The following is an 11,521-nucleotide window of genomic DNA, read 5'->3' as shown; positions in this document are numbered from 1 at the left end:
AAATGACTCGAACTTTGTATCACTAGTTCAGACTGAAGTAATCGAGCACCGGTGACGCGTTAGCGTCCTTAGCCGTGTGGCTAGCAGCTCCGAGAAGATGGCATCCCCGGACCAGCCTGACCACCAAAATCAGGTAGTTGATAACATGCATCCAGCTAACAACATGCATTTTGTTTGTTCGGCCTTGGAGCTGCATATTAAATGCACATTTTGTCACGCTTTAATTATTGATAAGCTCATAATCTGGCTGTCCCATGTTGTTTTGGAAAAGTTTTAGCTGGTTTGCTAGCGCCCTGTTCACTGTCTCATCCCATGCAGTTAGACAGATGTGTGTGACAGGTGCAGGCCACAGACAATAGCGCATACAGATGATTTCACTGCAGATATCTATGTGGCAGTCTCTGTGAAATAATTTAAGAGATATGTGGACAATTAGGTAGTAGCCTAATGTTCAGTCAGGGGTCGTTGACCCTGAAAACATGACACATTCATCCCTCCATGTGCTCATCTGTCTCATTGATTAATTCAATTTGATCTGTGTTTACAGCCAACATATAAGCATTATTTATATAATGTATCAGCGACGAATTAAAGGCATAGTTTATCCAATAATGAACAGTCTGTCAGTATATACCCACCTTCATGTTGTTCCAAAACTGTATCTATGCAAAATAAAGGTATGTTTATGTATATTAGAGATATGATACTGTAACATATTCAGGGGTGATGCAAAATAGTTGAAATATCAATAAATTAAAGAATGCATAAAACATTTTTGACTAACCTACTATAAGAACATGATGTCTCACCTTTGTTTCGTCTGTGCGCTTAAATGTTATTTATTTGTAATCATTTATAATAAAAAATATATTTAGAAATTATTTTAATTGACATTATTTTATTAATTTTATTTGTATTAATTTCTATTAATCTTTTATTACTTACACTTTATCTTCTAAAATTTTGAACTTGATATTTTTCTTTAAATTATGTAAAGTACTTTGAATTATTACTGCTTAAAATGTGCTATATAAATCAAGTAAAGAGATAAAATTATAAGGGATAACAAACTTTTATATTTTTTTTTTTTTTTTTTTTTTTCAAATGATGACAGACTTTTAATTTTTGCATGAATTTTGCATGATCATTTCTGTACATTTTTCTATATTATATGCTGTTGTGGAAACAAGTTTGTCATAAATGCTTGAATAGTAAATATATTAATTTCATGATTGTTAAATATATCCTTATTTTTACTTTTTTACTGTTTTTTGGAAGTATGTTGAGGGTGCCTGCAGTTAACAACGGTTGAGTTTTATCAGTTTGTCAACCCTGTTGGTGTGTGAAAATGACAGTTATGATTCTTAACAGTACATAATAAATCTGTTGCTAACTTTAGAATTTTTAAAGTGTTGCTGTTTGTTAGACAGTACAAACCAACCAGCGTGGATAAAAAGTTCAGTGTGCTGATATTTGACCTTTTTTGGGAGTTTTGAGATGCCTTTAGTTACAATCGGGTTTTGAAATGTCTGCAGCTATTACATAGCAGATATAGTAGCTTAGAAACTGAAATTAGAGCTTTGCTATTAAATGGAGAAATTAAAATGGAGAACCAGTTTTTTTTATTTTTTAATATTTCAATAATTATGTTTCTAATTATTGAAATATTACAAAATTATGTATCTAATTTTGAGCAAATAAATGCAGCCTTGTTGAACAAAAGAATCTTTAAGAAAAATGTCAACGTTAATGTCCTTGAGCCTAACATTAGACTAATACAATTACAGTAAGGCAGTTTTGCTTAAAGAGTCAGCTGAATGGCTAATTAGTAAATTAAATATCCTAATTTGAACCTTGCAGGCTTACTTAGTGTTGTAAAGTGGATCTAACAAATGGTATCACGCACTGATCAGAACCAAAACAGCAAAACCTACCCGGACAGTCTAGGCTTGCCAAAACTACACAATGATGATAAGGACAGGAGTATTAATGGCATGCAGTAAACTGTAACATTTGTAAGGAATTGTATTACAGTGTATGGACAGTTAGGGATAGTGGAACTTGAGCTTGAACTCTTTTAGGCTCATGGGCCTTATGTGAAAGCTGGCTACACTCTGAGCCACAAACACTCTGGTTAGAGCTGTCATTTAGCACTGTACAGTACAGTAATGCACTCATATGCAGGTCATAAATTCTTCCACTAGATGGCGCTGTAACACAAGGCCTCTGTTTTCTTTCAGAACGCTGTTCCGCCCAGAGAAGACGCGGCTCCAAGAGAAGCGCTGGTAAGTGATTGTGAGTCAGACTAACTAGCACTACTGGGATTTTTTTTAGCAGTATAATCAGATCGAAACAATGAATAATATGTGACCCTGGTCCACAAAACCAGTCATAAGGGACAATTTTAAAAATATAAATGAAGTTTTAAAATAAATAAAGCTTTCCATTGATGTATAGTTTGTTAGGACAAATTTGGTGTTATTTGGTGCCTATATATATATATATATATATATATATGAAAGTCGACTTTAAAGTTTTCCAAATGAAGTTATTAGCAATGCATATTACTAATAAAAAAAGTTTTGATATATTTATGGTAGGAAATTTACAAAATATCTTAGTGGAACATGATCTTTAGTTAATATCCTAATGATTTTTGCCATAAAAGAAAAATTGATCATTTTGACCCGTACTATGTATTGTTGGCTAATGCTACAAATATACCTGTGCTACTTGTGACTGGTTTTGTGGTCCATGTCACATATTTGAATTTAATTGGTTTGCGTTACCATTATTTTTACCATATGCTTAGAAAGCAATAGGGAAAAAAATGATTATTTTAGCAAAATATGTATTTTGTACTGTTCTTACTGTTGTTTAGATATTTATTTGGTCATTGTTGCCTTTATTAAATTGCTGTTTTTGTAGAAGCAATAACCCAGGTGTGGTTGTATGTACATATACATACATACATATATATACATATATATATATATATATATATATATATATATATATATATATATATATATAATATATATATATATATATATATATATATATATATATATATATATATATATATATATATATATAATATATATATATATATATATATATATATATATATAGACATTATATATATAATATATAGACAATATGTATACACAGAAATAAATTATATTCTAAAATATATTAAAACATAAAATGTTTGATAATATTTAATAATATATGTAATATTATTTATAATATACTGTATAAATGCAGCTTTGGTGAGCATAAGAGACTTTTTTTTTTTTTCAAAAACATTTTTTACCATTTTGAACCATGATGTATGATCGTGATTTGTCATTGTGCATGTCAGAGATGTCATTGACTGTGATTATCTGAAAACAGTTAGTACATGATTTTCTAGTAGGCAGTTTTGTGAACAGCCTGGATGTTAATGTGTGTAATCCTCACCCATCCTCAGTAGCAGAACTGCTCTCTTTCTTTTATTGCTCTTAAACTGAAGTTCTTGGATTATCTATGGCACATTTACTATCATTGGACAATTAAGCTGTGTATTGTGCGGTTTTGTGTGATGTGATTTTCCGCTATGAATGATATCTAGCCATGCTCAAAGCAGTGTCCTTAACAGCGGGGAAAAATGTCGATTATTAAGGCTTCTTGGCTTTCTAACTGCTTGACAAGTCTCCCTTTTTTTCTCTGCTTTTCTCTTTTTGATGAGCTGCTCTTTCCCAGTTAAGTGGATTATTACAGCTCTGGATAATTCATGTCACAAGGCATTATTTGGATGGGGTGAATAATTGAAATCTGTGTCTGAAAGGATTTGATGTGGATGAGCGGAAGGGGAATAGTGGCAGGGCTGGAGGGAGGCTCTGAGCGCGAGTGCCGGGGTGTCAGGCTGGGGACACCAGTCACGTTAACAGGTTCTGACTCACCTCGCCGGATGGGCGGCCCTCGCTCCTCGGTGGCAGGCGACTCTGGCTGGAGTCTGAGCCAGAGCAGGTCTGGACCTGCGCTGCACTCTGGCCTGTCAGTCAAACCCAGTACCAGTCGCGTTCAGGGCTGAGCTTTCGCCTCCAGGGGTTGTCCTTCCTGGCCTGTCCCTCTCCCACACACTGCACACGACTTCATTATTTCTTTATTTAACCGCCCCCTCACTTTTTCTTTTTCCTTTTCTTTCCTTTCTTCTCATTTCATTTCCTTTCCTTCCTGTTCTTTTCCTTCTTCATTTCCCTTTTCACTTTCGTTTTTGTTCATGTCCTTTACTTTTCCTTTTCTTTTCATTTCCATTTACTTGTAATTTTCGTTTTCCATTTCCCTTTCCTTTTCCTTGTCATTTCAATTACTTTTTCTTCTCTTTACTTTTCAGTGTTCATTTTTTTGGTTTCCTTTCTTTGTTCTTTTCTTTCCATTTTAACTTTCCCTTTTGCAGTTCCCTTTTTTTCACTTTTGTCATTTCCTTGTCTTTTTCCTGTTCTCTTCCCTTTTCCTTTATTTTACTTTCTGTTCTTTTTTCCTGCTCATTTCCTGTGTTCTTTTCTTCCCCTTTTACTTTCATTTCCTTTTGCCTTTTCTTTCTTTTCCATTTCCCTTCCCTTTCCTTTTCCTTGTCATTTCTGTTACTTTTGCTTCCCTTTACTTTTCAGTTTTCATTTCATTCAGTTCTTTTCTTTCCATTTTCACTTTCATTGTCTTGTCCCTTCCCATTTTCCTTTCTTGTTCTTTTTCTTTGCTTTCTGTTCTTTTTTTCTTGCTCCTTTCCTGTTTTTTTTCATTCCCTTTTCACTTTCATTTCCTTTTGCCATTCCTTTTCCTTTTACTCTTCCTTTCCCTTTCCTTTTCCTTTTCCATGTTTATGTCTTGCTTTTCTTGCTCATTTCCTGTTCTTTTCTTTCCCTTTTCACTTTCATTTTCTTTTGCCTTTCCTTTTCCTTTTCATTTGCCTTTTCCTGTTATTCTTCCTTTTCCTTTTCCTTTTACATGTCCATGTCTTTGCTTCTTTCCTGTGTTCTTTTCTTTCCCTTTTTTTACTTTCATTTCCTTTTGCCTTTTCCTTTTTTCCTCTTCCTTTTCCTTTTCCTTTTCCATGTCCATGTTTTGCTTTTCGTGCTTCTTTCCTGTGTTCTTTCCCTTTTCACTTCCATTTTCTTTTGCCTTTCCTCTTCCTTTTCCTCTTCCTTTTCCATGTCCATGTCTTGCTTTTCATGCTCCTTTCCTGTTCTTTACTTTCCCTTTTCACTTTCCTTTTCCTGTTCCTCTTCCTCTGCCTTTTCCTTGTCCATGTCCATGTCCATGTCTTGCTTTTCTTGCTCCTTTCCCTTTTCCTTTTCTTCTCCCCTTTACTTTCTTTTTGCCCTTGTTCACTTTATTATCCCTTTACATTTTTTCATTTTCCTTTTTTCTGTTCCTTTTATTTTTCATTACCTTTGTGTACTATGATATTCTTCATTTTTATTTCCATTTGCCTTTACTTTTCCGTTTTCATTTGCCTTTCATTGTTTTTTCACATGTACATTTTCCTTTTCATTATCTCTCCTTTACTTTCTCTTCTTTTCTCCTTCACTTTATATTCCTTTCCATTCTTACTGTTTTATTTCCTTTCCCACTTCCCTATTTCCTTGTCCCTGTCTCTTGCCTTTTCCCTGTCCTTTCCTTCATCTATTTATTTTTTCTGGTTCCTTTTCCCTCTTCCTGTCACCTTTCTTTTTTTCCCCTCAGTCTACACATGCAAATCACAACCACTTCTGCCTGTGCATTCATTATTAAATCACAGAATGCCCATAAATTTCCAAATGAATGACATGCCTGAATTTACATGTAGCAGCAAAAGCCAAAGATTTACCTTTATTTACAGTTGGTTGAGTTGGTTGAAAATCAACCCCCTAAATCATCTCAGGCTGTCAGAGAACCATGTTTGTCAGCGCTCTTGTTTGCCTTTTAGACTTCTGTGGTGGGCTTTCTGCCTCAAAGGTGTGTGAAAGGTTAAATATCTTTCCCTCCAGTGGTGTTTTGCGGTACCCTCCTGCGATCTACCGCCATTGACTGTAACGCTCAGCGTGTTGGCATGGTAACTGCCACTCCATGGGACGCTCTCCCATCCTCACTCTGCCCGCTGGGGCTCCACCGTGCGCCCCAAATATCACTGGCCTCCTGTGGAAAGAGCGAGGGATGCAGGAGCAGAGGGAGGAGGTGAAAGGAGGAGGGAGGGGGAGAAAAAAAAGGAAAGTTGTCAGAAGAACATCCCGCTCTCGCCGCAACTTCAAAAGCTCCCCTTCCCCAGGATATTAAGCAACTGTGATGAAAAATTTAGCAAGCGTTAAATAAGGCGCTTTGAAGTGATCTGTTTTGGCTCGGCAGTCTCTGAATTTCCGGAGCCCCTCTGCTATCACCACCACGCTGAAAAAAAGAGACAACATCCCCAAAGCCTAGGAATTGGGGTCTGCCTGACGAGACGCCAGTGTTGACATTATAGCCAGTGGCATTGGCCATTGCTTTGACTTGGCGCTGTCATTTACACCATTATTTTCTTTATACCATACACCTTGCTTTTGCTTCTTGCCCTCTAGGCATCAGAGACGCATCTGTTGCTCAAATGTTGGTTTGCACCTTGCAGGGATTCGTGTAAAATAACACAGATGGTGGAAAGTATAGGTGATCCACCCGGAGCATTCATTTATAGGTGAGGTTTGATCTATGGGTCGCTGTAGACATTTTGGGACAGCATTTGAGTTTTGTTTCAATTTCTCTGGTTCCTGATTATGAAAGTTGAAAGTTAATTATTGAGGGAATGAGGGGTGGTTAGCCAGTAATAACCCAAAAGACTTACTCTGTGCTCACTTTCAAACTGTGCTGCAATTTAATTTGCCTGGGGATCCATCCTCGGACTTTTCTCTTTTTTCCCTCCCTTTGCTCATTACTTTAATTGTAATTGTAATCCTTTATTGGAGCTGTCTGCAGTAAAGGAGAGTTATGGTTGGCATGGGGGCACGGGCCACAGAGATATTTCATGATTGTTGGGGATGATGGTCACTAGGTGGCGATGAGCGGGCCAATGAGGGGTCTCTCATCCCTGAGAGATTGCCTTGACGATCTGACTGGGTTGATTGAACGGCACACCTTGGCAGAACATATTTTCCAAAGGTGTCGGTGCCCAGACTTTTTCCTTTTCTGCGTGTTTGTAACTGATGTTTTGGCTGGGGAAAAAATGATGCCATCTGCACCAAACCTTTAGATTTACCTTATGTTTGTATACAATTCACACCTACTTCAATTACCTTATTTGAGACCCTGGACCACAAAACCAGTCATAAGGGTACATTTTTGTTTAAATTGAGATTTATACATCATCATAAATGAATAGACAGCTAAATAGAAGCTAACAGACAAGCTTTCTGTTGATGCATGGTTTGTTAGGATCTGACAATATTTGGCTGAGATGCAACTATTTGAAAATCTGGAATCTGAGGGTGCAAAAAATAATCTTTAAAGTTGTCCAAATGAAGTTCTTAGCAATGCATATTACTACTCCAAAAAAAAAAAAAAGACTACTGTGTGTATATATATATATATATATCCGCCCTCCTTAGTTACTGTTGCTCTTTCCGACAATATATATATACATTTGTCGGACATTGTTTAGTCTAGCCTGTTTTCAGTTGATTAATGGAACATTGTAGCACGCCTCCCATCTAATAGATCGTAATAAGCTTTGTGCTTCGTTACTTTTGATATGAAACAAAGTCTTAGATTTCAAATTCTGTCCATTTTATTGCAATACTCAAATAAATACTTTGTTTAATGTGGAGCGACAGATTGCTGTAGCACCCCAGTTTAAGAAAAAAGGGTGCGTGAAGCGCACGTGAACTGGTTGTTTCATCTGCTTTAATACCAGTTTCAGCACAAAATAAACATGACTGAACATCCAAAGGTATGTTAAAAGAAAGAGTGCAACTTACCGAAATCTGTATCCTGTCACATGTAATCGTTCAATCAGTGTTTCAATTGACCCTTCACAAAAACCCGCCCTCCTTAGTTACTGTTGCTCTGTCCGACAAACAATGCCGCCCTCACACTGCACATCATGTTCTCACGCAGTTAAAAAAAAAAAATAGGCTACATCGCGAAGCAAAGAGGAAACTGACAACATGCTGACAGACAAGGAGCAGGTTACTTCTGGTATGAAAAAAGGTCTCAGCTTTAAAATATTGTAATTTTAATAGAAATGCAAACAATAAGTACCGTTTTGTGGCTCTTTAATGTGTTCTGACAGATCACTGTATTGCCTTATTAGATCAATTGACACGTGAACCGATCGTCTTTTCTTCTTTACTTAAAGCATGAAAAAAACATGAACATCAGAACGTATTTTATTTTAACCGCGGAAACCGGTTAAGTCCACCGCGGATTAAGTCCACTGAAGTTAATCTACTCTCCTGTCTGATTTGTTTGTCGAACAGAACGGCGGATTCAGCGTTATGATTGGTCAGATCACCTGTCAATCAAGATGTTTGCGACTGGTCAATTGTGCAAAGATGGCGCAGCATGACAGCTTGTAAACAATATGTCATGTAACATCATATTTACCTCAGAAAAACATATTTGGTGAGCATAAACTCGTTAGTCAGCTAGAAAAATGAACTCTAGAGAAGAGCATTTCACTAAATATATGCACCATATAACATTCATTATATTTTTTACTGTTCTCCAGTGTTTAATTTATGTTTAAATAAATCTGTCAAGTTTTTATGACAGCCATTATTTAAATGTTTATATTTCAAAAAACGAATTGGAGTATATATAATAATGTAATTGTAACTTTATTATTATAAAACCTCACTGAGTGTAATTTAATTGTTTGTATGCAAATCAGTTAATTTTAACCTTACTAACTACTAATGTAGTACCAACTGACTCTCATGTATATTTTACAGCATTAGTTGAGATTTTTTTTTCCTTGAGAAACTTTGGCATGTACTGTACCTGATGTATATCCTAAACACTCGAATTGAATTGCAAGCTTGTGAACCAGAATCAATTTGAATTGTGAAATTTGTGTCAAATCCCAGCCCTATTAGTGAAGTCAACATTTATCTGACAAAAAATGTATGTTTGCTGAAAATAGTAATGTGCTTGTACAGCATGTGGATTTTGGAGATGGATAAATAGGTTAAATGTATTAGTGTGACATGTGGAAGTTTTTTTAGTGTTGTTGCAATTGGCAGTGTCTTGTCCTGAGCTGTTTGAGCTTGTGGTTAATGATACAGGAAAGGCCTGCGGTTTTATTGTTGCTGTGTTGCACTTTTCCGCCCCCCGCCAACCTTGTCCCAGCCGCCTTGAAGGGGCTCTGTATGAATTTTCACTGTCACATCCAAGGGCGAGCGGCACAGGGTCAGCTAATTGCTTTTATAATTATGATTTCACGTCAGATTTATCGTGCATGCTTGAAGTCTGCAGATCAGGGGCTTTGGAAAATGTGTTTACAGCTCTTGGCTCGACTCATTCTCCTGTTTCAGTCGGTCTTTTTGACTCAATTTACCAGATTAGAGGTGAAGAGATGAGACCTGGCTTCCTCTTCAAGCCCCAGTGTGTATAATTTCAAAACTCCATCTGTAAAGTCCCCTACTGAATGCGTTTGTTTACTGCTGTGAAATGCTCATTTAATGACTGAGGGATGACACAAACCAGAAATCCCAGTTTTGCGTTTGAACCGTGAAATGGCGTCTCTCCAGTCCTCATTTGTTTTCAGCCTGACTCTATGACACTAGTCTTAGCGGCTGTGTTATTTAGCCTCTTTTATAGTAGTTTCCATAACTGTAAACGGTTAGTTTTTTTTTTTTTATGTTAGTCATATATGTAATTTTTTTTCTGGTTCTCTTTGAAAAGGCTAAGCAGATAAAGACGAGTGGCGCCCAGATTTCTTTACGTTGTGGTTTTGGTCTCATGTGTGCTGTTGGACCAGATTTCTGGAGCCGGTCCCCCCCGAGGCCAAATTCAGCAGATTTATGACCGGACATCTTCCCACATGAAAAGCCCATTTCTTTTCTTTTAATTTTCTTCTTTTTTTGTGAGTGTGTGAATTTTCCTTTACAATCTGTTAAGGGGGTCTTTGCTGATATCAAATCTTGCTGCTTTCTTTTGATGTCTCTCCTGTCAAAGTCCTCTGACGTTAAGTAAAGTCATAATTCAAAATTATCAGCAAATAAACTGATCTCAGTATCTCAACTTTTAAGATATATTGCCAAACATGTTATTACATTACATCATAGGGACTGCCGCCTCATAATGATTACTGTCAAGGTAACAGATGGTAATACCATACATGGATAGAAAGTGAGGTTCATTTGTGGAATTATAAATGAATGCATACATGTATTCAAATTAAAAGTTCTAAAACTTTGTTTATATTACCATTTATAAGTTTTTTGTTGTTGTTGTTGTTGTTTTTTAAGGGTGAATTTTACTCAGCAACGATGCATTAAATTGATCAAAAGTGAGAGTTAAGACCATATTATAGTAAATTATTTTTAATGGTTTAAACAGATAATTTTTTTTTTAAATACTTTATCATACGGAAGCCCGTTTCCACCACTGAATAAAAAATAAAAAAGGTAATTGTGACATTTTGTCTTGCAATTCTGACTTTTTTCCCTCAGAATTGTGCCATGAACTCGTAATTCTCTTTTTTTTCAGAATTATGGAATTTAAACCCAAAATTGCAAGTTATATAAACTCACAATTGCGAGAAATAAACTCTGACTTTTTTTCTCGCAATTGCTAGTTTGTATCTCGCAATTTTGACTTTCACGCAGTTCTGAGGAAAAAAAAGTCAGAATTGTGAGATTAAAAAGTCGCAATAACCTTTTTACATTTTTTATTCAGTGGCGGAAACAGGCTTCCATATTATACTTTTCATGCAAACACAGTTTCCAGTAATGACAACAATAACAAATTTTCATTGACTTAATTCAGTGCCGACAGAATGATAACAAATATAAAACAGTATAAAAAAACAAACATGAAAAAGAGCTATACACATAATATCAGAGATAAATAAAACACAGGGAGACAGTGTCTAATAAAATAAAGGTAAAACAAATCAAACAAACAAACAAAAGAACCTGCCATCCCATATACCTTAGATGACATCTTCGTAAACTCTCCTATCCTATACATCACTTACGTTTTAATAAAGGAAATCAGATTGTGTATTCAGTTCCAGTGGAGAATAGTTGAAATCTTTGCTCTATTAATTAAGGCAGTGAATCACTCCAAATGAACAAAATCTATAAAATAGGACATCCATTAATGTTTTGACAGGTAATTAAGTGGAAACCAAGAAATAAGGGTTTACTGATTTTATACACTTCTTTATTTTGTAAATGTAATCTTACACTTTCTTGAATAAAAGATTTAGCTTTGTTTATATATGTATTTTATATGGTAAAAAACACATATGTTAAAAAGAAAAATAGGAAAATAGAATAAAACCCCATAAAAGTAGGGTTTTTATTTA

The 11,521-nt window shown here is 35.6% G+C and overlaps 1 protein-coding gene and 1 long non-coding RNA gene across 2 annotated transcripts in view; one reads left to right on the top strand and one right to left on the bottom strand.

Annotated features, from left to right (window-relative positions):
* The first annotated feature begins 46 nt into the window (after positions 1 to 46).
* pex14 (peroxisomal biogenesis factor 14) overlaps positions 47 to 11,521 on the top strand; it is an 84,163-nt gene continuing 72,688 nt past the window's right edge. The window contains exons 1-2 of the mRNA XM_051096359.1: positions 47 to 133; positions 2,241 to 2,285. Coding sequence (XP_050952316.1) covers positions 98 to 133; positions 2,241 to 2,285 — 81 coding nt within the window. The 5' untranslated portion in view covers positions 47 to 97. The remainder of the gene's footprint in view (positions 134 to 2,240; positions 2,286 to 11,521) is intronic.
* Positions 5,821 to 11,521, bottom strand: part of LOC127154673 (uncharacterized) — a 41,948-nt gene continuing 36,247 nt past the window's right edge. The window contains exon 3 of the long non-coding RNA XR_007825507.1: positions 5,821 to 6,159. This is a non-coding gene — a long non-coding RNA (uncharacterized LOC127154673). The remainder of the gene's footprint in view (positions 6,160 to 11,521) is intronic.

This window comes from Labeo rohita, chromosome 23 (genome assembly GCF_022985175.1).
Source record: "Labeo rohita strain BAU-BD-2019 chromosome 23, IGBB_LRoh.1.0, whole genome shotgun sequence".
Classification (NCBI taxonomy): Eukaryota; Metazoa; Chordata; class Actinopteri; order Cypriniformes; family Cyprinidae; genus Labeo; species Labeo rohita.
Note: the sequence above shows the minus strand (reverse complement) of the source record. Positions and strands in the feature narration are given on the sequence as shown.